The sequence below is a fragment of the Fringilla coelebs genome, assembly GCF_963513975.1.
Source record: "Fringilla coelebs genome assembly, chromosome: 1".
Taxonomy (NCBI): Eukaryota; Metazoa; Chordata; class Aves; order Passeriformes; family Fringillidae; genus Fringilla; species Fringilla coelebs.
Window position 1 is genome coordinate 83,176,092 of NC_140028.1, and position 27,757 is coordinate 83,203,848.

The window sequence follows — 27,757 nt, forward strand, 5'->3', positions numbered from 1 at the left end:
TACTCCGCTCAAATGCGCCTCGCTGCGCTGCCGGAGCGCGGGGGCTTGGCTGGAAGGATCTAGTTTCCCTTCGGTGGCAGGAAAAGGAGCCACGGGAGGAGGCAGAGACGCACACCCAGACATGCCCGTCCCGTCAGGCTGCTGGCTCCTTCTCCTGTGCCTCGCTGCCGCTGGCAAACAGGTAAGGCTGGGAGCCGGCGGAGGGGAGGTGGGTGTCGCGTCCCGCCCGCTGGGTTGGTTTGCTCGTCCCGCTGCTCGGGGCCATCGGCGAGGTGGGAGCCCGCGACGTCCCGCGGGGCTGGCAGAACAGCTTCGCCTGCCTTGTCCCCGCTCTGCTGGTTTGGGTTTTGGTTTTGTTTTTATCCCAGGAACTCAAAAGCTTCTCTCGCTTCTGTAAAATCAAAGTAGTCCAAACCCAAAGTTGCAAAGGAAGCCAGGGGTTCTGAGGGAAAGCAGCCTGCTTCTGCCCAGGGCAGGGTGTGAGAAACCAGAAAATATTTGCAGTGAGGTTGTTGAGGGATATAATTTGCATGTAGAGTAAAAATTAGGCAGACTCCACCCGACTGAACTGATTTATTCGAGAGAGCGTGGGCACACTTGTCCCTCAGGCATGGGTCGCGGGCTTTTCGCAGCCCGGGTTCAGCTTTCCAGCTTCCCCGGCGGGATGAGTCCCCTCACGCTCTGGCCATCCCGCCATCCCAAATGCTGGCAGCCCCCGCGCGGCTCCGGGACTTGGACGGCCTTGTGACCCCCGGTCCGCGAGTGGGCGGCCGCGAAACTCGCCCGGAGGTTGATGTGCTGCTTATGGCAGAGCCAGGAACCCAAGCCCGGAGCCCGGTCAGCCGCCCCGAAGGGCAGCCCTTTCCTCCGACGGGGGAAGATCTGAGCGAGGTTTTGCTCTGCTGTTGTTTGCAAACACAGCGTGCTCTGGTCGCAGCTCTGTGCGATGCCGGGTGGCTGCTGGTCAGCGTGGTACACTTGGGATCGCGGCTGGTCTTCCCCTGCTGTCGGAAAGACCATTTTCTACAGCCAGCTCTTGCTCAGCCTTGTCAATGGCGTACATCGCGTTTCCTCCAGCAGTTTACATCGGCAGAAGCTTGCTTTGCTCTTTCTAATTATACAGCTTAAAAATTATCCTTCTCCCTTGTGGTTGTTTAGACCCTTCTAGACTGGCAAGATTTACAAAAACCATGCTACCCTTTATTTACACTTTATTTCCTCCATTAATCGATGTTTGGCAGCCTCGCTATCGTTTGTATTTATGTCATCTGAACTTCTGGTATTTTTCTGTGTGTCATTATTCTTGATAAGTTATGTAACTTAAAGTGCTTCCCTCAACATGGGGATGTAACCAGGCCATGGCTGGGTTCCCTGAAAGCAAGGTGCAGCTTCAAGAAAAAAAGAGATAAAAACCCAAACCAAAACAGAAAACCCTCTGCTGTCTACAGCTTACAATTTCATGTCTGACCGCACAGTCCTGAGAGCCTTTCCTTTGGATTCCTGGTCCTAAATATGTTGCCTAAAACCACACAGGCCTTTTTTCCCCTCTAAAACATACATTTCATTCTGTCCACCCTCACTCTCAGGCTTCTCTCAAATCGCTGCTTTCCAGGTGTCCTCCATATGTATGTGTATGAGCCTGCAAATTTCAAAAGTGACTTTTACATTACAGCTTTCAGAGGGTTTTCCCTCTCCCTCAGTATCCTCTGGGACTCTCTTTTTTCCTGCCCTGGCGCTCAGGACTGATCAGTGCAGCAGGAAGAGCAGACCACAATGCTCTTCGCATCTTTACTTCAGGTCACTAACCATCACATGCGTGCTTCTGGAGCCATTTGGGTTTAGTGCAATTTTTCCTTTTGGAATATCCTCATTGCCTGGAACTGGCTCAGCGTTTGACCAAATCCTGGAAATTCATATTTCCATGGTATAGCTCCTGGCCTGTTTCAGGTACCGTGATGTAGGAGCCAGAGGTCCTCATCATTTCTCACCTCTTGATTCATAGCCTTTCACAGGACACAGAACAAGGAACTTGTATTTATTTTGGGCTGATGTGTAAAGTCTTTCCACTGCCTCCAACACGTGCTCAGTTCTGAGTCTGTGATTGTACAGGGTGCAACTTTGCATCGCTGTTGCTTTGGACAAGTAGCAGCACAAAACTGTAGGAAGCTCCAGGAAAGCTGCAGCGTAAAGATAAGGATAAAACATAATTTGTCAAAGAGCCCATTCATTTAATATTCTGCCTTCAAGAGTGAGCAGAACCTACAAGAATCTGAAAGGCAAGCTTAGAGAGGTGCTGCCCTGGAACAGCCTTTCAGTTTCTCCTTTGTCTGACTGATTTGAGCAGTGGTTTCTTAGAAGAGAGTTGCTTTCTGATGGAACAAATGTGAGAATACCTGTGGGAGGGTTGAGGTTTTTCTGATGCATTTGTGTTAGTTCAGACTGGTGAAAAGGGTGGTATAGTGCTTGAATGGTGATATTTGCAATGTATTTCCTGCAAAGAATGAGAAGCATTTAGAACTATAAGTTATTGCATACTCACTCATAATTCTGCTGAGAATAGACATGATCATTGTCATCATTTTCACCAAAGAGGAAATGGGAACAGAGAATTCGTGACTTGCTCTAGGTCACACACCAAGCATGGAGCAGAACTTCTGGGAACAGTGCTCAGCCCTACTTATCTTGTGCTTCAGCCACAAGATGATCTTTCCAAGTGATTTGTTTTGGGCACCTGTCAGAGGTATTTTGCTCTCTGGAGCATGATCTGCTCAGCTTCTTTGCACGGAATAGTCACATCCCTTTCCTTGCTTAACACCAGTAAAGAGTATCAGTGCTACTATCAGATGGGACTCAGTCTCTGAGAATGTGCATTTGCAAATGTGCAATAAATCAGTTGCACCACAGATTCGTCTCCCCTTGTGTAGCATGGAATGGGTCCTTTCACTACTCTGTAACATCTACTTCATAGATTATGTTTGCTCATTGCAAGCATTTGGAATTCTTTGCAATGTAAAAAAGGTTTGGCCAAAATATAGATTTTTCTCTAACTTCCTAAAATGCACAGTTTGTACTACGAGAGAGGGGAAAAAAGAGCCTAACAGTGACTATGCTGTGTTACACCATGGGCTCTTCTGGTCCATTATTCCTGCTCTGATCAGGGCCAGAGGAATCATTCAGTAGAGCAAAGCTTCTACAATATCTAATCTGAACTCCTGGATAGATTCTACCATTAACAGCATGGGCTTCAAAGCTACTGTAATTCAATTAGTTCATTTGTCAAAATTCCTTTGCAGCAATGGTTCCCATGAGGAACACTGGCAAGCATTCTATTGTTTTGCCATTTCCCCCAGAACATGTGAAAAATGTTACAGCACCTCATATCAACAGAATATAATGTATGTAAAACTACATCAAACCACAGTTAAAGAGATCTGTCCCACTTCTCTTTTCATGTTAAGCATCATCTGCCTGATGTAATTTCTTCTTTCCCACCAACAGGACCAAAACAAACCTTTGCCACATTTCACAAATTGGTAGAATTCAAAGCTTATCAGACATCTCAAGAGTACTGACCAATGTCATCTAGGTCACAGGGCTTTCTTCATACTGTGCCAGAAGGAAAAAAAAAACCAAAGCAAACAGGTCAAGCAGAGAGATTAACTGCATCCCTAAGGATCTTTTTTTGTTTCTACTGCCCATTACTGTCTATAACCCTCAAGCTCAGAAAAGCAGGATGTAACTTGAGAGCTGAGCAAGAACCAGTACAGATGGTAAAAGGGATGCATGTGTAACTACGACATAGAAAATCATGGAAACCTCAAAGTGATGCCCTCCAGCATCAGTTAAGACTATTTAACACATCCTTGATGCCACTTAGAAGAATCATACTTGAGTCACTTTGCTGTGCTTATCCATCTGTCCCTAGGAGTTCAAGTGGTGAAAGGTATGCGCGCAGATGCAAGGAAAAGGCAATGCTTGCTGCAAGGCTGTCCTCCTGCTTCTCCCTGCCCACTTCCTCTCTGTATGACCAGGTCTCCAGGAAATCTTTGTGGTGACCAGAGCCAGGAGGGTTCCTGCCACCACATGCCGTTACCACAGAATTCAGATCTCCCTCCATCCTGTGCCCCGTGCTGCAAGGGGCTGCTCTGCAGCAAAGGCTGCAGCACACTTGGAGGAGATGGTTGCTTCGGGAGCTGGTTGAGCTTACAGAGGAGGGAAGAGGGAAACAGAGATACTGTTCATTGTGTTGTGAGCTGCAGCTCTGCTCCTGGCATAGACTGTCCCCTTCCTTTCCATAGGAAACTGGAAACTCAGCTTGCAAGGCAGCACTGGCTTCTGCTGCAGTCACACACCCCTGTTTTTAAGGATGCCTTGGTTGGCGTTGCTTGCATAGAGAAGCAGCTGCTCTGAGAATGGCTCGTTATTGCCGATGGAGAACGCAAAGGCAAATATTTGTGTGTTATAAATGCAAGATAAAAATTAAGTGATGTTTAACCAGGTTGCACTCTGGACTTGAGTAGGCCTTGGTCTGTGCGACACAATAGCCTGCCTGCAAGAACTTGCCCCTTTTTATAACTTACTCTTCTTTGAAAATGGTCCAAAGTTCATGTAGTAGAAGAAAAACTCCACAGGCAGCAATGGCTGGAAGTCACAAGGTGGGCTGCAGGTAGGAATCCAGCTGTGCTGGCACTCAGGGCAGCCTGCTGTTGTGTCTGCCCTGTGGGAGCAGGACTTGTGTGATGCTTTGGCGGTCGGGAAAGCAGGTTTCCTGATTTGTCCCCATCTGTGTGTCACTGCCGTGTGCTATCATATTTGTGATGGGGTGGCTTCTGGAGGGCTCAGCACTGCACAGCAGGAGCAATGCTGACATCACCCTGGCACTCCAGGACATCCTGGTTTGTGTCTCATACTTGTGCAGCCGCCTCAGCTGCTTTGTGCAGGGCTTCTGATGGTTACCTCTTTTGTTTGCCTTCTCAGGGTGTGAGCTCTCTGGGCATGGCTTTCTTTGGTGTTTGTGCAGTGCCCAGGATGTCATGGCTGCAAATGAAGCCAAGGAATCATTAATCACCTTGGGATAGCGCCCCATGTGTTTCTCACCAAAGTCACAGGGAGGTCTGCCCACGCAGGCCCAGGATGGGAGTGGATATGTTGCCCTGGCTGGATGCCATGGTGTAGGCTGCAGCATCCAACCCTGGCCCTTGTTCTCTGGTTCTTCTGCCCAGGACCCCAGCAGCATCCCCATGGCAGAGGCACATTCCTCACACCATTTGGCCAGATGTGTTTGTGCTGCCTCCCTGCAGCATTCCCAAAAGAGTGGCTGGAGGAGGGGCTCTGGCAGGGAATGGCAGCATAGTGGGCAGGCAGAGAGAGCTGAGACACAGGGTTCTCAGCCTCTGCAGAACCCTCTGGCTGCCTCCCTTCTTAAAATCTAGATAAAAGAGACCAGAAGAGGCTGTGTTTTGGTAAAAGAGCCAAGCTGGCCGGTTTAATCCACCCTGCAAGAGCCAATTAGCCAAGGAGGGGGAGAAAAAAATGAGGTCATTCACCCTCACCACTTTGTGGCTACTCCAAAAGAAAAAAAAGTATATAGGGTCTGTTCAAGAATGGCAAAGAACAACATTTGTGACTGCAGATGGATGCAGAATATATTTAGTCAGTGGTCAAAGGGGAGGGAAAAGAAAAGAATCTTGTATGGAAATAAAAATACTGTGAAGTTTTGTTAGGCAACCCATTAATCTGGAATGCAGAAATACAGATAGGGAAAAATGTGCAACTAGCTTCATATGAAGTCCTAAAATTGCTTATGTAGCACACAAGAAAATCTATTTCGAGTGGATTATTTTGCCACAGCGAAGAGTTTTGCCTTAGGAGCAACATATGCTCCAGTAACTTTGCATTGTTTGGTAGCAAGGATGAGATGGTTCCTTGAATGTGATCTCACAGGAAGAAAAGCTCTCCCCTGCAATACCACATGCTGTAAAACAGCCTGCTTATGGAAAGCAGCCAAGGCCTCTTCCAATCAGGGAAGAATATTTCCGTAGACATTACTGGCCGCAGCCACCGGCAGAGCTGGTTCCTCATGATTGACACCTAAGAGTGAATTAATCAATTCTCAGCCCAGTCCTGAGCTCTTTTAATAAAGGCAGCAATTCCTTCACTACAGAGAAGGTGCAGATACAGTTATGCAGTCCTCCCTCTATCTCACACCGAAGCAGAATGGTCTGTGGGTGTTACATGCATCCCCCAGACAGCCATCATCCCCAGCAAGGGCTGCAGCCCCACCTCTGCCCTTCATGTTTCTACCTGCAGAGTATTCAACAGTTGTTCCATGGACAGTGCTAAAATCCAGGATAAGGAAACCAGAGCAGAGCATCATGTGGTGAAAGGAAGCTCTCTTTTACAAGCTTTCTCATTCTGCCCAGCAGCTCAGCTAGGATTGTGGGATCTCGCCTCACATCATAAGAGATTAACATGTTAGGTTCCACTCTGAGGGTGTGCTGGAAGGAAAGGGTACATTAATATACAGATTTTTAAGCTTAGAAAGTCCACATTGGACTCCTAATCTGGCATCCAGCCCAAGAAATCTGTCATGGTCATTTCTTCAGTAAGACTCAGCTTTAGCTGATGAAGCACCGAAAAATTATCTCCTGAACTAAAATGCAAGAGGAGCATGCTCCCCCTAAATCATTGTACCTTTACTGGGTTTTTTTATTATTTTTTTAAGCATGAATGGGTGTAGAGTTACTCATGATGAGTCATTGAGACAGTACCTGGAGTGGTAAGGCTACTAAACTTTCCTTTGGAGCGCTGCTCTTGCACCTCTTCAATCTAGAAGAGATTTGCCTCTGCAGGCCTTACCACAAGCACACCTAGGTATTAGCTTTGATAATGTCATTATTCTGCAGCCTTTATTTCTGCTTGTTATGGACTGTTGGTCTTGCTGTCAAGCCTTTTTGTTAAATATTTTGGTTTGGTTAGCTTTGGGTTCTCAGTCTCTGATTCACCTTCAGAGTATTCTACCTAGTAGCTGTTAGTCTTTGAATTGCTGCAGCTGTGGGTGCACATTGATTAAAGCATGAGGTTTTGCAGCAAAGTGCAGGCAATGTGCAGGCACTGCTGACTGCCCAGGCAGTGAAAATGTTAAGTGTGCCCCTCTGGCTGCAGTGTGGAGATGAGTTTGTCTCTGAATGACAAATGTTGTGCACGTGATGGCAAGTCTTCGGGCAGTGGAAGCAGGCTGGCTGATTCACAGCTTCAGTCAGTCCCTGTTTCGGCCCTGCCGTCTCTCACCCCCATTGTCTCCCATCTGATCTATCTGATATACCTGAGGTTCCTGTCTGCCTGCCCCCAACCCACCGTGAGAGCCGTCAGTGTGGCACTTCTCCTTTGCGTAGCTGCTGGCCAGAAATAGCTTTTGGTGGGTTTGAGATTGAGGAATGCTCCTTCCCTCCGGTGGAGCAGCACCAGTTGCTCAGGTGTTTGCTTTTGGCTGCACACTGGAACAGAGGGACAACGGGAATGGGCAGGACAGAACTTCTGCCACCATTTGCCCAAGTCCTGGCTGCACGTTACAGTTTTCTCTTCACCTCTTCATTATTGATTTTATCCCTTATGCTCTTTCTGGCCTCTTCAGGCATTCAGGCTCTAGCAGGGTTTTAAGGACCTATTTTTAAAAGTGAAATAATATTTAGTTTAAGCTGTTGCCATTTCCCGGCTCTATTTTACCACGTGGTGGTAGTTCTGTGATGTGGTTTACTGGTCACTGGAAAGTTGACATCACCAAAAGCATTTCATTCACAATCTAAGATTTTTGTGATGAATTACAGGCCTGCAAGCAAATATTGCAAAGCTGTGACTGGGGTGCTGCTTTGATTTAATTTTTATCAACAGTGAAGACTATCCATGAAGGAACTGTTGCATGCAACGTGATTATGATTAAGTCTTTCACGCAGGACTCCTCTTTCCCCTTGTACACCCACAACTGTAAAATTTTCCAGAGTTGTTACTATTATGTGCCTCAACAGAGTGCCGGGGAGCGCCAGCCAAAGCAGCACCCATCGAGAACCAGATTCTGTTTTTACTCTTAAATAATTTTTTAGGCAAGCCTCTGGAACTGGCAGTGGGCTGAAGAAATCTGGGGTCTGGTTAGCTGTACTGCTGACCCAAAACAGGTAGGAGGCTGGAAGGCTGTGGGCTCCGTTGGTACCTGTGAGGGGAGAGGCAGTGGCTCATATTTGAAGAAGCAGCAGTAGATGACTGCAGAGGCCCTCTTAACTGTGCTTGCAGGGACTACTTCAGTTCAGGAAACATTGCTCAAAGCTCACTCCTGTTTACAAAGGCTAATAAAGCCCCAAATCCACAGATTTTTTTTCAGTTTTGTAGCAGGCAAGTCCAAGGACCTCAAAAGTAAGTGGCGTGAATAACCCTGGGCTCCAAAGTATAAAGAAGAAGTGGTGTGTGCAAGGCAGGACAGACCAAAGTTGTCTTTCCCATAGGTACTTTGATGCTATAATAATAAATGGAGAAAAAATGTGCTTTGCTCAGTGAAATGATGACAGATGACTTGAATACTCTCCAGAAACAACTACACTGGTCAAGAAGGTGTCATCTTAAAAGACAGTTATCCCTTGACGTGTCTCTTTACGTCTCAATTTCTGCAAAACTGAGATTATTGCTAATGAGCAATCCTCATTGAGGCCTCAGGTTCTTGTACAAAAGTGTCACGGGAAAAAGATTGTGGAAACCCCCAACCTTGTTCTTCCAGATTTTTTTCTTTTAAAGGAAAGAGGCCCATGCAACTCTATCTTTTCTGAAATGTGAAGAGTGAGAAGAGTAATTTTAGCATCCATGACACACAGCTTCTGCTGCCCTCTGATTGCTCAAGGGCACAAAGAATAAATATTTCCTTAAGCCTGAGGACAGGAGTCTGAATGCTTCTGGTTCTCCCCTTCAGAAGCACCTGTGTGTGTGTGTTTTTAAGGTGTGAGTAACACCTTAAAAACACAGTGTTGCTTTGTAATGCTGTCGTCGATGTTCTCTAACCCTAAAAGCACAAGCACACTCTTTCTTAAAAGTGTCCTTTTCAACAAATAAGCAAGAAAAAAATCCAAACCTGAAAAGTCTGCCTGCAGCTCAACATCAAAACACAATCTTTTTGCAAATCTTGATGTAAGCATGCCTGTTTTTCCAAAGAAGTCCGTTGTGGTAATTATGTGCTTAAAGGTAAGCAGGTGTTAGTGTGCTTTACCAAACTGGATCTACTAAGCCTGGAGGAGGTTTGTGTTTTTCCCCCTGGCTTCTTCCCCAGTCAGATATACTTGTTCTGAAGTAATACTGATCAAATGGGAAAGCTGCCTGGATTTTTAGGAACTGGTGCAATCTGGGTGCTTTGCACACTTTTGAAATGACAAATTAAACTTACACAGGATACCTAGAGCTCTCTGAAGCACTTATTTACACATGGTGGTGGGATTTAATGAGCAGCTTTGTCAATAGCAAGACCATTAAAGGAATGAGCAGGCTGGATGTAATCTCATTTAAGCACGTCAGAGGAAGGTGGCACTTTCTCTCTCTAGATAAGAGCTTGGTGGTGTCCAAATCACTCTGACCCACAGGCTAGCATCCGAGGAGAGGAAGGATGTTCCAGGGGTTACGGAGCAGACTTGGGCCTTGGGAGACTTGGTTTGGTTTCCTGTCACCTCTGTAAAGCCAGATGGCCTCCTGGTACAAGTTCCTCATCTGCAAATGAATTGCACTTCCCTGTCTCAGAAGGACACACTGGCAGGAATGTGCTGGTGATGGTGAAGCATCAGGTCATCGTGCTCTCAGCAGCACAAGTACTTCTCATCCTCCAAAGGAAGTTAATGTACAGTTTGAGACAGACACATCTGCCTGGCAGTGGGATCAACATGGGATAGCCTGACATCAACAGAGCTGTGTTAGCAAAAAGTCTTGAGTTTGGCTCCCACCATAAGAAAATTCCAGGTTGTTTTGGTTTCCCTTCCTGTCCACTCTTGCCCCAGCTTTCATGCTCAGCAGGTCCAACCAGTCCACAGCAGGCTAGAAACCCTCACCTTCACCTGGGGGTTAGCCCCATGAGAGCCTTGTCTTTGCACCATTGGACATAAATCAAAAGAGGGAGTATTGCATTTATGAATGCCTTGGCTTGTGTGAAAAGGGGAAGGACACAGACACAGACATAGACACAGACACAGAAGAGGCTGCTTATTGACACAGAGCACAGGTTAATGCGGCTGTGACCTATTCCATAACAATAGCCCTCACTGTGGTATAAAATATGTCCAACAGGTGGCTGAGCAATTAGCCTGCTCCCTTCACCTTGGTTCCAGGGCCCTGCTGCTTCTCCTCAGGCTGAGTTGTGATTCTCAGAAATTACTCCAGACCCTTTAGCTGAATGCTCCTTAGCAGATTTGCATATCCTTCCGCAAAAAGGATGACTTTGCCCTTGTTTGACACTTCAGTAATTTTTTTAGTCTTTTTGTCTAAAGAGGAACTATTAAACTGGGGCAAACAAGGAAGAGGAGGATATTCTGTAACAAAAAGCAAGTGGCTGAGACTGCTTTTGGTCTCACCAGGATTGTTACCTTTGTGGATGGCTGGGTAGAGAATCAATTGCTCAAGACACTCTTTGTGCTTGGTTCCACATCATCACCTCAGCCCTTTGCTGGCCATCTCAGTGTTTTAGCCTGAAGTGCGTTACAGAAAACAAGCTCTTTCAGGTATAGGGGTCACTGAGCTGTGTCGCTGTTCAGCTGTCAGGCTGGCCCAACTTTCCTTTCCTTAGATTGCCTCTTCCCTCACCAGTGCTGCCTGTTATCCTGTGCCCCTCCTTGGAGGTGCCATGTAAACGGGGAATGCAGTGTTTGTTCCAAAAAGGCATTATCTAATCACAGGAAAGGTGCTGCTAATGAATGCAAAGAAAGAGACAAGGAAACAGTGAGACAACAGAAGACTAGACTCTTAATTTGTCCCGGTTGTGATGATAAACAAAAAAGGCTGTAAGTTGTTTATACCCTGCAGAAATACAAGAACTCAAGACCTCTGGCTTGTGCTACTTTTCCTGTTCCAGACACAGCTAGCGCAGTTTTGATAAACCCAAGTCATGCACCAATGCATGGCTCAAACTCCAAGCCAGAAGGTGGTGTTTTAAAAAAATATTCAATTTTTTTGGTCATCTTAAATATACAAGACCTTTCCCATCATTAGAAGAGGGCAAAGTGCTTAGGGAAAAGTAATTTTTTTAAGGGGTTGCTATTGCTTAAACGAGAAAAGGAGAGAGGAGAAGATGTAAAGACTTGGTGAAAACAAGGGGAGAATGCTAAGTAGAGGAATGGAACCAGCACCAGCAGGCATAGGGTTGTCATGTGCTATTAGATGGCAAAAGCTCCCTTTAACCAGCAGAAGGAGCTTTATTGCAGCTTTGTCCAAGTTAATGCAGTTTTCAGGGCTGTATCTGGGAGTGAAGAATTCCTTGCTATGGGCTTGATTTTGAATCACCTAATCTAATTTCAAGATCAACAACTGTGAGGTGTTGAGTTTGCCTTGAGGACTCTGAGCTGCCAAAGCGGGGTCAGTGAAGGGCTGGGCACAATGCTCAGCTGGCAAGGATCCCCAGCACAAGCCATGCCCTCAAGCCTGGGCTCTGGTTGGGACCACTGTGTGCCCAGCCAGCTGAGAGTTGAGAGGGAATGCAAAGGCCCATGAGGGCCCATGTCTGCTGCCCACTTTGCAGATGCCCTGTCATGTACCCAGTTCACGTGGGTGGGGGGAGAAACTTTGTGTAGATTTGTGTTGGTTTTGGTTTGGTTTTTTGAGACACAAAAAGCTGTTGGATAATTGCTTCACCTTTCTGGGTGGCTGCCTCAGTTCCATGAGACCACCTCTGCAGGACACAATGAGAGCCATAAAAAGCTGCAACATTCAAGCCCAGTATTTTATGGGACTAGCCAAGAGCATTTTGTATCCCAGCGGAAAGCTGGGAACTTCTTCTGTTTCAGGAATATAAATCATTCACTTTGCTTGTTTGCTTAATGTTCTGCGTTAAAACTGGCAGTTTCCCAGGTCTTGATCTGAGGTAATTTCTGTGGAAGAGACTACAGAGGTATCTCTATGTCTTCTTTTGCCTTTACAACTGTTTTAAAGTTGTAGATTTTAAATAAAAGAGTACTGTAAGAAAAGGTTATGTAGCAGGCCAAAAGTTCATAACAAATTGCAAGATGGGTTATTTATTTGTCACCTGGCTCTATTAAAAGTCCCTATGTGTACATCATCAAGTACATACTCTTAGCATGTCTACAAAGCACCTTTGAAATCACAGGTGTTGGGTAAGTTTTATTGCTTGGCTGTCCACAAAAGATAGAGATAGAAAGAACATCTTCCTTCTCTCTGCCAGTGCTGGGACTGGGTAGGTCTGGAGCTCCCCAAGTGTACTGGTTCTCATCATGTCCTCTCTTTCCTTCCCTGCTCCAGCTGTCACTACAAATCACTCCACCGTGTGAGAGCGAGCAACACTATGAGTACTTGGGACGGTGCTGCAGGAAGTGTGAGCCAGGTATGTGAGCGCTGCCTGGGCTGTGAGGCTGAGAGGCTCCTTAGCAGCTGCTCTGTGGGTGAGGCAGCCAGCTCTCCTGACTGCTGGTGGATTGGCACGTGCCCTGCAGGTGCCTGGTCTCAAGTGCCTTCCTAGGGCAGGAGTGGTCCTGCTGGCCTCAGCAAAGGCCACAGCAGCTGTTTTATTGGGATAGCACTTAACCACTGCGGGAGACAGACAGGAGCTCGATTCTTGTGCTCCTAGGCTGTCCACTTCGCAGATGTTTCGGTGCCACACTGAATGGGGACCAGAATGACAAACTAAAAAGGTGCAGGAAAAAATGATTGTCCACAGCAGTGTTAGCACCCAGTCTCTTATTTTTCTCTAACCTCCTTAGACAGCTGCTCTACAGCTTCCAGATGACCTACTTGTCCCTTTTCTCAATCACAGGGAAGTATTTATCTGCTAGATGCACTGCTACTTCTGATAGCGTGTGCCAGCCGTGTGGCCCGAACGAGTATATGGATGTCTGGAATGAAGAAGATAAATGCTTACTACATAAAATATGTGACCAAGGTGAGCTGTTCATACTGCAGAACCTTTTAATCCAAATTAGTGAAGCATGAAGATTGGAAAGGGGATCTAGGGAAGTTGCTGTGTTCAGGTGCCCAACATTGAAGGCTGAGCTTGCAGAAGAGCCTGGCAGAGAGCGAGGTTCCCAGACAGGAGAGATCCTTTGCTGTGCAGAGCACCATGACTGCAGTCTCAGTGCTGCTGATAGTGATTATCTTCACTGGGGCCATTCACCCCTGTGAGCTGATTTTAGAAGTTGTCCTTTTGCCCAGCACACTCTGCATTCACTTCCCCTAATGTGTTTGTCTCACCCTTGCAAATGCTGTGTTTATTTTCTACAAAAGCCACAAGGAAATGTATTGTTTAGAAGTGCAGTGGGTGAGGAGCTCCGTGCCGATCAAGGGTCTCCCGTGCTTCCGGAAAGACACCATTTCCTCTAACATGAATGGTTTTGCATCTGCCATTCAAGCAAAGCATGTAGGTAGAACAGGAGGTTCAGAAACTTGAGGCTTGTTATCAGAGAGATTTTTACTCTCATCTGCTTTCTCTTTTAGGGAAGGCCTTGAGAGAAGTGAACCCAGGGAACAGCACGTTCCAGCGGCAGTGTGCTTGTACAATGGGCTACCACTGGAACGAGGACTGCGACTGCTGCCAGCGAAATACCATGTGTGCTCCCGGACTCGGAGTCAAGCCTCCTGGTAAGATACAGAAAGGGCATGTTCAAAGTTAAATGTCCAGCTCAGGCCTACTGGATGAGGCCAGCATCGTGTGGGTTGTGACATTAGAGAGGGTTCTTTAGACTCTCAGATGACAACAGAAGATGCATGTCTTGTCATTACTACTGCATGTAATCCTCCTGGACTATTCACATTTTGAAGGCTCCTGCCTCTGTAGTTTAAATGATATCTTGGATCAAGTGACTTCTGCAAGATATCACATGGACGTGGCAGTAGTTGCAAGGTGTCCAGTACATTTCTAATGTTTGCTGAGGTGTCTGACTGTGAGTCACTAGGTCATGCATTGCTCCTGTATTCAGAGAAGCACTCTTTTTGGGGGTTGTTACTGAGGTCAGATTTGCAGTCTGGTTTTGTGCAACGACTTTGCTTTGCCACTTTTTAATGTTAAAAACAAGTTAAAACTGATTAGCACTTTTCAAGTAGCTCATGTATTCTGTTTTGGATGGCTAGTAGTACAAAGGTTTATTACGGACATTTAATTTAATTAAAACCAGATGTAGGCATTTTGTGGGTGGAAAACAGAGAGTTAAGTTCACAGTGAACACTGGGAACAGCTGCACCAGCCATAAGGAACCCCAAAAAAACAGCAAATAATAGAGAAATGGAGGAAGAAATGCTTCATGTGTCTGGAGGACAGTTGCTGTTTTTTCTCCAGCCTAACAAATCCTGATGCAGCATTTTGTTTATTGTGGCTTCATAGAAGTGACAATACCAGTCAGCATCATTGTCTGTGGCACGGCATCATCATGACGGAATAAATAGAAGGGGAAGGATGTAACATCTGTGTGTTATTTTTCAATAAATAACTCAAATGGCTCCTGGTCATTTCTCATTTTGATCATGTAGAGAAGTGCTCAGGTGAGACTTTCCAGGGCTTACATGGGACTTGTTACTGCCCTAATATAACCCAAGACCCCACTCTTTATGAAAGCTTTTAGTGGGATTGCGGGAGGAGGGTGGAGAGGGAGAATGGGGTGCATAGTCACCTTCCTCTCACTTGGAAGGAGCCCACAGAAACTCATCTATGACATTTTTCCTTCCTACACACAGTGCAACAAGACAGGGACACAATGTGCATACCGTGTCCCAGAGGCTACTTCTCGAAGGTCTCTTCATCCACTGATGAGTGTAAATCCTGGACCAAGTAAGTCCTTGGGTGTTGTAAATGGACCACACCAGTCAGAAGGCAGGGAGAAGCTTGGGCAAAAGCATTTCTCAGTGGGGTGTTCCAGACTGCCTGTAGAGCAGTCAGAGCATCAGCACTGGCTGTGCAGTGATGAAGGCATTGTCAGGCTGAAGCTTGAATTCTCCTTAGAGGAGAACAAGAGAGAGCAGTAACAACAGAACTGCTGAGACAAAAATAAAGTATCTGAGGTTCTTAGGGGTGGAGAAATGTCGTATTTTACAACAGAAAATACTGCTCTGCATAAGTGTAGGAGGCACGAAAAGTTTCCTTGAGGGAACCTATCCTCTTTGTCTTTCTTTTTTAGCTGTACAGCTTTAGGAATGGAAGAAATTGTGCCTGGGACTGACAAGTCTGATGCAGTTTGTAAAGAACAGAAGATGCCTGAGACATCAGAAGATGGTTTGTGTCCTTATCAGGGTTGTTGATTGGAAAGTAGCAGGGAGGAGGAGGGATGTGATTATTAGAGGTTTGAGCTGACTTAAATCCATTCTCATTGTGGGTGACTCTGGGGAAAGCAGCTGTAGACCAAGACAGTGCTCTTGGATGGAAAATCCCATCTTTAAAAATTGTTTCAGGCTTGGTGACTCTGCGGCCCATGTCCACTATTAAGCTGAGTTTGACATCTCCCACTAAAGCTGCATGGCAACATTGCTGTTATAGCCATGTTATAACCATGACTCCCTCTCATTTACAGCTTGTTCATTTTTGTGTGCTTTCTACACACACATTACATGTATAAAGACTAGCAGCTCCTCTCCTTGCTTATTTTATAGCAATGGATACAGTCTCAGCCTGATTCCTCTCAGGTATCCCTTCTTGCCCATCGTCCATTTCCTTCTTCAGTGTGGATATGGTACCGAGGAGATTGCTTTCCTGACATGCAGTGATCCATCATAACCTGAGATAAAGGACAAATTTCTCCACGTGTATCTCCATGAAATGTGTGTCCTCTGTCCCCTGAGTGAGATAAAGCTCATCCCAGTGGCCTTCTGGCAGCTTGCAAGGGAACATTGAGAGAAGCCTGGCCAGACAACATTGCTCTGTAACACCAAGAATCTGGTTTTTATGGGAATGTCTTGGTACCAGGTACCATCATTGTGGCTGCTTGTCACAGAACTGCATGAGTGCTAGAGTTACTGTTCTTATTATAGAAACTTATTATAGAAAGATCAAATAGGAAGGAAAAACAACCCTCTCCTGCACAAAAGCAGGTAAAATGAGCAAGTTGTCTTTCTGCTGAGCGCAGGCTGTGTTGATGGCACTATCCCTTTTACACCCTGCAGGAACAAACAGGATCTTGTACGTGTTGATTGTCATCTTGTTTTTCGTGACACTAATTGGCATTGTCGTCTTCATCGTATACTACAAGAAGAAGGGGAAAAAGCTGACAGGTACATCATAGCTAATGGTATTCGTGGGTGTGACAGCTGTGGCTCTGTGCACTCTGATTTCATGGGTAACCAGCAGATTAAGAAGCTCAGGAATTACACTGGAAGTTCTATGCCATCCCTGTGTCTGTCCATATGCATATGCTTTATCTAGCGCAAAGCCAGGCCAAAACTTCCTTTCCTCTAGGCAGGCAGTAATTTACAGTGTATTACACTTGACCCACGGAGTGACCATCCTCAGGGCAGACATGAGTGTGGTTAGAAGGAGAAGGGTTGGTTCTGGGGGCTTTCATAGCAGCACCTGGCACAGCTGACCCCTTGGCTCAAGGGAAGCAGGGACAGACAGAAGTCCTGTCTTCTTCACCTTAGTTTCCCTCCCACCCAAAAACCTGCATCTGGACAGGTTAAAATATGGATTTCAAGACTGATGTGTATTTTTAGCTGAAGACTGAAGTTCTGGTAAGGTATTGAAGAAATACTAGAAGGCAATAGTATGAATAGTTAAAGTAGAAAAATAGAAAAATTGTAGCCACAGGCATACTGGATAACAGTGAGATACTGAGTTTATTATCAATAGAATAGAAACGCCTTCATATACCTCTACTCTATGTTAAGTCCTGGGTCTCTTTAGTGAAGGACTTATAGAGGTATTGTTCTCTTGGTTCTTAATATTTTTCCCCTAAACATGGAAAGCATTTTCCATCAATTCCTTTTCCAAGTGCTAGCAATTTATGAAAAGTTTTGGTAGCAGTGGAAAGGAAGACAGCACTCACTTCTTGTAAAGTATATTTCAGCCCATGTTTTAGAAATAGGCTGCCTCTGCCACACTAAACATGGGTTGTGCTAAATCTGGAATTTCTGGGATGGGCTGAAGGAAATGGTGACTCTCTTGCAAACCAAATACTTGCAATGCAGAGCAGGTTGGGGGGGGGGAATGCAATTTCTTTGGCTTTTTTATTGCCCTGCTGCTTTGCAGTGACAGAGCAGCATTTGCTCCTCATTGCCTTTGCATGGGGAATCCTTCACACCCGGCCTGGGAGAATTGCAGGCTCAGGAAGAAGCCCTTCCTGCTTGTTGTGGGTACTGATGGTAAATCAAAATCAGAGCAACAGAGTCATTGCTGGGAACTGGCAGTGACTGCACAGCTCATCTATCTTCAGCCATGCAAAACCATCGTAAACGTCAAATGTACATGGGACTTCAAAATCTCCTGTATTTATAAGCAGAAACCAAGAATGCTCATTGCTTCAGTTGTTGCCCTAAAGCATGTTGGACTTAAAGCTTTTCTTTGGGAGATACTCCAGAGAAATTTGAATGAATTTCCCCATTAAGCATACCCTGATTAAGTAGAGTATGCTATATTTGAGGCTGCCATCCTGTGGTTTCAGTGGTTTACCCTCTTCTCTCCAGGCTTCTCACTCCTGTCTGGGAAGGGCCTTTGGGCCATCCATGTGACTTCTCTTGAAATAGAGCATTTCTGCTGTGAGCAGGTCGTTGTTGGGCCAGTCATAGCTTGGTGTGACATATGACCAGCAAAGAAACCCCATTTGATGTGGAACACAATTTAACCATGGTCTATTTTAGGAGTTTGGAAACATTTGTTCCACAGAAATATATCCCTGTTCCAGTTACAATGAATCCTTAGCTAGACCAATACTGGGACACTTGAGCAGGCAGTAAAAACAGTCTTGCTGGTTTTATTTAATATGATATTGCGGGTTGTGAATGACTGTGGGTGTTTAGGTCTGTGGTTAACTTAAGTGCCTGCTATATGTTACAGCTACTCTTTTGTTTTCCCTACAGCAGATCTACAGAACTGGGCTAATGAAGTGTGCAGCCAAATAAAAGGAACAAAGGTAAAGTCAAGGATGGTAGCATTTTCTTTGTGTTTTGTGTTTTCCTCATGGCATTCCTGATACCCCTTCTGAAGCAGACTCCATGGTAATCTTTGGCTAGAAAACAAATTTTGAGTTCCTCAAAAATTGCTCATAACTTTGGCTTTTTCAGTCTGGTTTTCTGTAAATGTGAGGCATGTGAAATCACCATTCACAAATAGCTTCTGAACCTGCTCTCTGGTTTTAGCCAGTTTAAACAGAGATAAAGGTCTCGTGATTATTTAATATTTATGGTGAGAAAGTTAATCATGAACCCACTGGTCACTGAACACCTGAGACTGCCTAGGAGAGAGCCTTTCTAAATCCTAAGTGCAGGAAAAACTTCAGCTGAGTTTGCCCCTTGTTACATACCAGAGTACTCACAGGGAAGAAACTTGGATTTGGGTCATGCCAAAAATGCCAGGCATGCAAGGGATTAAACACAGAGCCATCAGCTAAAGAAACTGTTTGACTCCTTAATTCTAGGGAGGAAGAAATCCTACTTGTGCATTCCAATATGAAATAAATAAGAGCTTTTTCTCTGGAAGGACACCAGCTCCATGCTTGAAACAGATGGTAACACTGCTTCAAGTTCATGTGCACAGCCTGCTTAACACCATGGATGTGGACTGAGGTGTCTCAGATGTCCCTCCACCCCTTCTAGGAGCTGTGATGAGCTTAGCTGTTGAAAGACTCCAATCTCATTGCTTAAAAGAAAAACCAAACATACCAAAAAAACCCACCTTTCTGAGCAGGCAGTTCCTCTTTTGTCTCATAAGTCTTCATGCAACCTCCTGTCTTGGCAGCTGCTCAGGTCCTCTGGGACAGAGGAGTGAATCAACAGCAATTAGTGGCTGGCAGCACTTACACTCTCTTTTCTATCCTGGAAGATCTGAACAGATGCTAGAAATTAAGGGTATCAGTTCCCAAACACCCATCTTTAAAGCACAACTTGTACAAACTGAAGAAAACCCCTGAAGTATTTACCAACCCTTTTTTTGGAGCTGCTACCAAAAATGTAGCTTTACTTTGTCAGTTAATGTGACAACAGGATGTCATGAGCCTTTGCATTTTTTTGTCCTAACCTTTCAGGTTAATACAACCTTGCTTGTGTTTTCTTCTAGCTTGACTCAGAACTTCTGAATCAACCCAGGTTCTTTCTTCAGTCATTGCTGATATTAAAAATTCAGCCCCCAGTAAGGCCTTCACGGATCAATAGCCCTTCAGACACATGGAAGTGTTTCCAAAACCTAATAAGCAGTGGGTCTTACTAATGGTCCATAAGGAACAGCAGAATCCAGCAACTCTTCTAGGTTTATTAACTCTTCTTGAGTGGCCTTGAAGAAAACGCTAGCAATAGTTGTCTCACAAGATTGAATGTTATTGCTCCCCAGGCCGCCAGATTCCATTCTCAGCACCTGCTGAGCCCAGCGTCGCCAGTCACAGTTTCACAGCAAAGTAGAATTGCATATCAAGACTCAAATATAGCAGCACTGCTCAATCTCAGCAGCTCCACACAGAGGAAGGACCATGATCTGCCTTTTCCTTCTTTGTCTAAAAAATAACTCCATGTTGATCTATTTGTTAAAGATGTTTTTACTTTTCATTTCTTTCAGGAACTCCCCAGAGATGCACTCGTTACTGTGAACATCACAAATGCTCCTGTCCCCCAGACTGCTGAAGGCACATGTCTCTTGGTCCCCTCAGGCTCTCCTGTCCCTGGAAAATCAAGCTGCACATCTGGTCACACTCCTTGCAGGAATGAGAGCCCCAGCACAGAGCCTTGTGAGACAGGAGAGTTTTCTGTAGTAACCGAGACTGATGATTACCAATTCCCACCAGTTCCCACGGAAGACGAGTACATGGATAAGGATCTCAATAACACTGATTATTTATCTTTACTAAGTCAGACTGCCAGTAAAACTGTGTCATCATTTTCAGAACCAATGGAGGCAGGGGAGAATGACAGCTTGAACCAGTACTTCTCAGGTATTGGCAGCACAGAGGATGTATCAGTCTCTCCAGGCTTTCACCCTCCCTCCAGCACAGATGGGGCACACATTGCCACGGACCAGCTTCTACAGAAATCTTGCCAACATGCCCACAGTTGCCCGAAGGAAACAGGCAACAAAGACACGGATCATTTTGCAACAAACTGTGACTCAGAGAAGATCTGTGTGAGGTGTGGCGTTTTGTACAGAGAATCTCCCCAAAAGTGTTACAAACCCTGTTGTGCTGCAGCTGACAGCAGCTTCACCTCCCCAGAAACTGGTTCCTGTGCCCAGTGCACCTGTGGTTTGAATTCTCTCTCTGCCGGTCAGAGCACTCTAGCAAACAATCTTGGTATGGAAGATGCACCTTCAGATAGTACCAACGTGAAGTACCAAAACACAAACAGAAACACTTCAGGGACTCAGAGCAGCACTTCAGGGACGAACAGCAGCACTTCAGACCTCCCTCCAGCATCTGGTAAGCCCATTAGGCTTCACCCATACACAGTTGTCCTCTTTGCTAGCTCAGTAGCATTCAGAGGATCTGATTTAGGAGAAGAAAATTTTGCTTTTTCACTTAATTGCCCTGAAGATAGTATGAAAAAAAATCTGAAACTGTAAAGCCGTTTGGTTTGTATTGAATTCTGCAAGAAGAATGAGCCCAGCAGGGGACCATTGTCCCACCCTGATCTAACCAGCAATGCAGAACCCACCTTCTGGCTGTCACTGCAGAGGCCAGGCAGTTCTATTAGCAGAACACAATGTTGGGACCTAGAGGCTGAGCTAAGGAAGGATGCATAGTGCTCAGGCAGATACTTTTCATTCACCAGTGCGCACACATATTTTTGCCATTAGATTTAAGTCCAGTTACTTTTATACATTGGTCAATGAAACTCCAGCTGGAGCTGTAAGATGGTGGCTGTGACTGGGTCTAAGAGATTATCTACAATTTTCTGCTTGTGACTCTTTCTCTTTGTTTTTATTTGCTGGGATATATTGTTCACATAAAATGGTTTTATACAGACACTGTTTCTCCATACACATATGCTTTCTTCCCTAAACAACTCAGAAACACTGATTACTTTACTAATTGTCTACCAATTTATTAATTGAGTAAATATAGCAAAATTGTCAAATGAAAGGGAAGAGAAGCACTGAAGCAAAACCAGCAGAAGGGAAGTTACGCTCCTTCTCTGGATGAAACCTTCCTTCCCCAGACTTTTTTTCAGAACAAAAGTCTGCAATCTGCCTGTCATATGTTATTAGTCATTTTAGATTATAATCTCATCAAGTTGGATGGTCTATTTTTATTTATATCAGTGCACTGCCAAGCATAATGAGACCTTAGTGTTGAGTGGGACATCCAAGCTTTACTGTAATACCCACAGCAGTTGTAAGCTGTTGCCCTTCTTTAAAACCATGTCGTGCCTTAAAATTTCTTACGGAGACATTCTTGTCAGTCTGCCAAAGCCCTAAAACAACACACTTGAAGGCCCTTCCTCTCTCAACATGCATTCCATATGGGAATCTGAAAGTGTGTAGCATTCATCTTCTGAAGAGCAGAAACTTTCTGCTGCTTCAGTTTCCTGCAGTCTTGACGCAGTTTCACTGTTTGGTCTATACAAAATGCAGCAGGAGTACAGAGAACACAGATTATCTTTTTTGTTGTTGTTGGACTCTTGAGGTACAACTGAAAGCCAAGTTATATTTGGTACTGCTTTTCTTTTTAAATATGACACAAAGAGAAAGAGAAAATATTAAGGAGCAATAGAGCAAATGGGAGAGCTTGGATATAAGTGCTGTGCTAGCAAGTGCCATCTTAGATCTGCAGCACAATCCTTTATGTGGGATTTTAATTGTGTCTGTGCCTTTGGATATGTACATGCTCTAGTGCCATCTGGTGAAACCTGAGCACAGATACCATGTTCCTAATTTGCCAGTTTTTATGCATGACTACAGGAAGATACCGACAGAGCTGTGGGCAGTATCAGAGCGTGGGTTAGTTGATCTGTGGGTAACCTGTCTTGTTGGCAGAGTAATTTTTCTGCCCACAGAATGGCCATGCTCCCCTGGCAGTGCCTGGTTGCATGAGGACCGGGACAAGGCTTAGCCACAGGCTCCTCACTGAAACAGCCCAGGCACACCAGGGCTGCCTGTGTGGGTGATCAGCATCTGTCATTTTGCTAGGCCTTGTGAAATGCCCCTTCCAGGGCTTACCACTGGAGATGGAGGTAAGCCTTCAAGCAGTTCTTCAAAGCTGCTCACAAGTTCTTCTCACAAGCCTGGAGGCAGTCAGAACATCAGAAGGATCAGTTCAGGCCCACCTCAAATCCTGTGCAGGGCTACAGCGTAATAACACGAGTGCAGGAAAACTTAGCTGACTCATAATTGGGACTGGTTTTGCAAAGCCTTTCACTTCCAGATCCCAAACCAGCCTGGTTTGGCAGTGACAAACAATTCTCACCACCTAGAGGCCATTAAATGTCTCAGAGAAAATTATTTGCCTGCCTTGTTCCAGTTCTTAGTGGACAATTACTACAAAAATTAATCTGTCTTTGTTACTAATATCAGATAGCCTGAAGAGATCAAAAGGCTGAAACACTGCAGAGAGCGATGCCTTCATTCTGAATGTGTCCCTTATAATTTTCAGGTTGGAAGCACTTTTCTTGCACAGTGTAGGAAGCTCTTGCATCCATTTTCTGTGCTTTCAGGCCCAAAATATCCTTTTGTTTCAGCATGGTGTCTTCAGAAAGCACAGAAGGTTTGCCAGCCACATTCAGCTAAACATTAAAAATGTGTTAATCTGCCTTTTTTTTCCCCTTCCCACTGTCACATATATTTCTAAATGTTTAATCTCGTGCTGAGCACTGGTAACTTTATGCACAGCACCTTTTGCAAGTGATGGGCAATCTGTTTAAAGACAAACAGTTATTTTTGTACTGCCATTATGCCCAAGACTTTTATTCATGGCAAACAGTCACACTGAATCAAACACAGGGAGAAGAACCAGCAGGGAAAAACTCCCGCAGAGAAAACCCTTATGGACATCTCATGTTAATCAACAGCACGTGGGAAGAAATCAAAGAGCTAGCAATGCAGTGGTTTAGGTGAAATAAATAAGATTGCTTAGGGGAATTTATTAGAGAGACACTTCAATGCTGCCCAGACTCAGCTCTGAGCAGGCACAGATTCTGACTCTACACAGCTGGAGACCAGGGCCCAGTGCTGGTGTGCAAACAGCACCTGTGGCCACTGGAAAAACAGCATTTCTCTGGGCTGGGCTGTGTTTATCTGCAAGAAAAATAGGAATGTCTCGGGTGTTGAGGAATGTAATGAAGAAAACACAAAATATCTAAAAGGAGTTGGATCAGTCTGCAAGTAATGATGAAATGAAGGACAGCAGGAAAAACATTTCTTAGAAAGGGTGTTGACAGGCTAGGAAAATTTTGTTGGTTTCTTCAGTTTGTTTCATTTTCAAACTTTAGCAAGCTTGTTAGTTTGATGTTGGAAGTTTGTTCTCAGTTATTTTCTTTCTGCTCTGAGGAAAGTTTATTAATTCCCAGAGCCTGGTCCTGCTGTCACTTAGGTCAGCAGCCCAGTCCTTGAATAGCAGAAAGATTGCATTTGTACTGAAAAATCTCTAACCTCAGGCAGACTGACTGAAGCCATAACTCTGTTAACTTGCTATAATATAGACTCTGTCTCTTCAATGGCATCAGTCTGTATCCAGCTAAATCTGTGCAGAGGCTAGATGAGTGCCAGAGTGTAGCTTCATGGAGGATGTGGACTATATAACATAACTGTATAAGCTCTGTGGTTTTTGGACACTGCGTGTCTGTGTGATCTGCTGTTCAGTCTTTCAGTATTTATTCAGTAAGTCTGCTACCTAACCCAAATGGTAGGATTGATTGGGGGTTTATTGTCTCTTTGGTTACCAGTGTTATTTCTAGGACTCTAGGAAAAAATAAATCTCATAATCAGAAATAATTAGCATTTCCTCACAAACTGCAAGCAGAGGCAGATTGGACACAGCTTTGTGCACCAGGCAGCATAGGGAACACGAGATCGTCACCTTCTCTCTGGCTTCCCAGATCACAGCTCAGAGGGAAAATGTTTCCAGCCCTTCCAGACAGGCTCCTTGCATATGACAGACTTTGTCCTGAGGAGATGAAAATGGAAATAATGAAAAGGTCCAGTAGAAGGCATTGATTATAAGAGCATCCTCATGTCATGGGGGGAAAAATAATGGAACAAGAACAAAGCCACCACAGCAGATAAAGTTCACTGCACTAAGTGTCCACCTTGTGAGGGGAAAATATTAATCATGTATGTCTTCTTTTCTCCCCCGTCCTTCCTTAGGAAATGTGACTGGAAACAGTAACTCCACCTTTATTTCCAGTGGACAAGTAATGAATTTCAAGGGCGACATCATTGTTGTCTACCTTAGCCAAAACTCTCAGGAGGGGACAGCGGCCTCCTCGGGGCTGAGCGAGGAGAACGTGGGCAGCCCCGTGCAGGAGGAGAACCTCAGCCGCTGCGAGACTTTCGCCGGCAATGCCCAGCACTACAAGGAGAAGTGTGCGGAGCTGCAGGGCGCCCGCCCGGCCCCGGGGAGCGGGGGGCCGCGGTGGCCTGGTGGAGCCCTGGCCCAGGAGTGGGGCCCGTCCTGCCGTGGACAAGCCTCCCAGCCCGTGCAGGAGGAAGGGAAGCTGGGACACTTCTCGGAGAAGGTGTTGAACTGAGGGGACACGGTGTCCTTGCTGCGGGCCAGGGCACTGGCACACAGCCCCTGACAGGGTGTGGGGTTGCTGCCGTGCTGCCAGAATCCTGGGTGTCACGACAGACTGGGAGACTGTTGCTGCCCCTGGTGTCTCCTGGGAAATTTTACAGCTGGAAGGACCCTCATGGCGCACATGTCGGTGGTGGTGGTGGTGCTCTGGATGGAGGCCAATGAGGACGGGCACACGTGTGAAGCCGGGCACGCTGCCTCTGTTGCAGAAGCAGCAGCAGGGCTTTCTCCTCTCCCCTACAGGGAGATGGGCTCCCTGCCTGCCCCCCATTCCCTGCTGCCTCTCCCTGGCAAGTGGCAGAAAGGAGCTGAGATCCATCGACCTGGGGACTCTGTGAGGAGGAGAGCGCTGCCGGCCAGGTGGGCAGGATCCTCCTGGAGAGGGGACGGTGTGGCCGAGGGCTGGACTCCTGGGTGTCCCTGAGCTGTGCCTCAGGGTTTCTTTTTTGCAACTAAGCTGCACCCATTTTGCTGGGTCTTGGAGGTGGAAGGAAGCCATGGTGCTGCTGCAGCCTTTGCCTCCCTGTGGTGATGTGGCAGGTGGCATCATCCCTTTCCATCTTTCCCCAAGGAAGCAGACACTGCAGTCCCAAATCAGCACCAGAGCCAAGGTTTTGGGCTGCCCTTTATTGATTTGTGGGTATAAATAGGTGTGTGTAATGTTGCCACAAGAAGATGATAACATGCAAAATACAGCTGATATGCCTTAAAAGCATATCAGATTAATCTCGACCCTGATTCACCTTTGCCTTATTGCACCTTTCCAGAGGAGTTCAAACCTCTGGAGATGAGAGTGATGTGTGCCTGGTACACTGCTGCAAGAATAACATCACTATAGTTTAAGACAAAGAGCTGCTAGCAGAAAGAGAGAAAGGAAAAAGGGTCTGTGACAACCAGCTGTGGATATTTCCAGGACTTACAGGAGAGGGAGGGATTACCCAAAGATGGAGAATTCGGTCAGGGTCAAACACTCATTCTTTTATCTGCCCAAACAATTTTGTCATTCTCTTTGCTATTTTCATTAATAGGCAAAGATTTACTTAGGTAGCATGAAGCTATTTCTAGAACTTGGCCTGTGTGAGCTGAAGTCAGAGTGTAGCCTCTGTTGAACTGACAGCTGATGAGCAATGGGACCAAAGGTTAGGCATTAAAAAATAATAGTAGTTGTATTTAGAAGGGAATCTTGGCTACTCATCTGGCTTTGTTTCATGTCCAATATCCTGCAGCCTTCTCCAGCAGCCACTGTGGAGAGAAAGATGAAGGGAGCAGAATGTCAAGGAACTCCCAAAAGAACAAGATAATATTTTTAATGACTTCCTGACAAGGGATAATTTTCTGACATTCTTCTGCAGGTGTAAGTGCTGCAGGCATCTACTTGCAGCTGGAGCCTTCAGGAGGGCAAATGCTCTGTTCCCTGCCAGACAGCAAAGGGATATCTTACCTAGTGTAGCTTTGGCTTCCCTGTTGGAAAAGGTCTCTGGCTGGGAGGGCTCCTTCCCAGGAAGGTTTTAAAGTTGAGGGGTTCAGTGCATAGCTGCTGTTTGCAGTAGTACTGCTCTGTGAGGGAAGAGTACGTATAAAGCTGACAAGGTGATCACTGTGTCACAAAGAGCTTCTCATGCATAAAACAATAGGATGGACTTAGCCACCTTCACCTCTCAAGAGAATAATTCTGCATTGTTTATATATCTGGGATGTAAAGTTCAGTACAAATGTGGAAGACTCTCTCTTGGGTGACTGGCAAAAAGGGCAAATGAACAGCCAGTCTCACTTCCACCTCTATGTGGCCTTCAAAAAACAAGATCACCCTAGCCTAGACTCAGACGGGCAGGTAGAGTGTCCCATTCAGTGATGGCCCAAGTTACCTCTGCCTCTCTGAAGGTGTGGAACTGAGGCTCTCTTGTCTGTGGGATTCTTTTGTCTTTCGTGCTGGATCTTTTACAACCTCTTTCTAGTCTCTTCTGGAGTAGTTCTGTATCCCCTTGGCACTGGTACAATAGGGACAAGGAAGCAGAACTACCATCACCTTCAGGAAAGGTGGTATAAATATTTTCCCACTTCATCTTAATTTTTTCAGTTGCTTTTTTCTGGAAGGCATTCTGCAAGACATCAGTCCTGCTGGAAAACATCCAGCCAGCCCCATTTACAGGGCAGGACTGAATTCTTGCCCTCATCTCTGGGTAAATTACCCAGGTCTGTCTCTTTCTCCTTCTGCAGCTTATTTCTTTTCTTGGTTTGTAAATGCCACCATAGAGCAGGCTCAAAATCATGGTTTGAAAGGAGGTAATGGGAATTTATTGTGTGTCCTCAATGAGGACACATTTTTCACTTGTTGAATTTCAGGTTCCTACTGAGCAAGGATTGAAACTAGGATCATCAGCAAGCATGAAGAAATTAGTCCCATATGGGAAACATGAGGCACCAACAGACCCAGTTCTTTTTCTTCCTCCAGAGTCTATTGCAAAGTGAAAAAACAGTATCACAGCCATTAGCATGCTGCATGTTCCCTGGGTCTCTGTGTGACTCCTTAGACAAGGATCCCAAAGGGACTTCTTTATCCTCATGATTTCATTTGTCATCAGCTTGGAGCTGGGAATGGTTTTTAGCATCTGTTTGTACAACAGGGACCTGTGCATTGGGCACTAATTTGGAGGCTTCTGGCTGCTATT

The 27,757-nt window shown here is 45.6% G+C and overlaps 1 protein-coding gene across 3 annotated transcripts; it reads left to right on the forward strand.

Moving 5' to 3' along the window:
* TNFRSF11A (TNF receptor superfamily member 11a) lies at positions 1–27,757 on the forward strand. 3 transcript variants are annotated; one of them, XM_084202850.1, is made up of 10 exons: positions 1–208; positions 12,490–12,571; positions 13,001–13,126; positions 13,678–13,821; positions 14,911–15,004; positions 15,351–15,445; positions 16,330–16,437; positions 18,238–18,290; positions 19,925–20,777; positions 24,659–27,757. In XM_084202850.1, the coding sequence occupies exons 1-10, from the start codon at positions 122–124 to the stop codon at positions 25,039–25,041; spliced, it is 2,025 nt and encodes a 674-aa protein (XP_084058976.1). In that variant the 5' UTR covers positions 1–121; the 3' UTR covers positions 25,042–27,757. The 3 variants fall into 3 exon arrangements, with proteins under 3 accessions (XP_084058976.1, XP_084058977.1, XP_084058978.1); XM_084202851.1 differs by having other exon boundaries at positions 18,241–18,290; XM_084202852.1 differs by having other exon boundaries at positions 1–181.

Excerpts from the sequence above, each read along its gene's own strand:
- TNFRSF11A (XM_084202850.1), top strand. The coding sequence starts at position 122 with ATGCCCGTCCCGTCAGGCTGCTGGCTCCTTCTCCTGTGCCTCGCTGCC. Across the intron at positions 209-12,489 it reads TGGGAGCCGGCGGAGGGGAG|CTGTCACTACAAATCACTCC; the intron begins GTGGGTGTCGCG and ends TCCCTGCTCCAG. Across the intron at positions 16,438-18,237 it reads GAAGGGGAAAAAGCTGACAG|CAGATCTACAGAACTGGGCT; the intron begins GTACATCATAGC and ends TTTTCCCTACAG.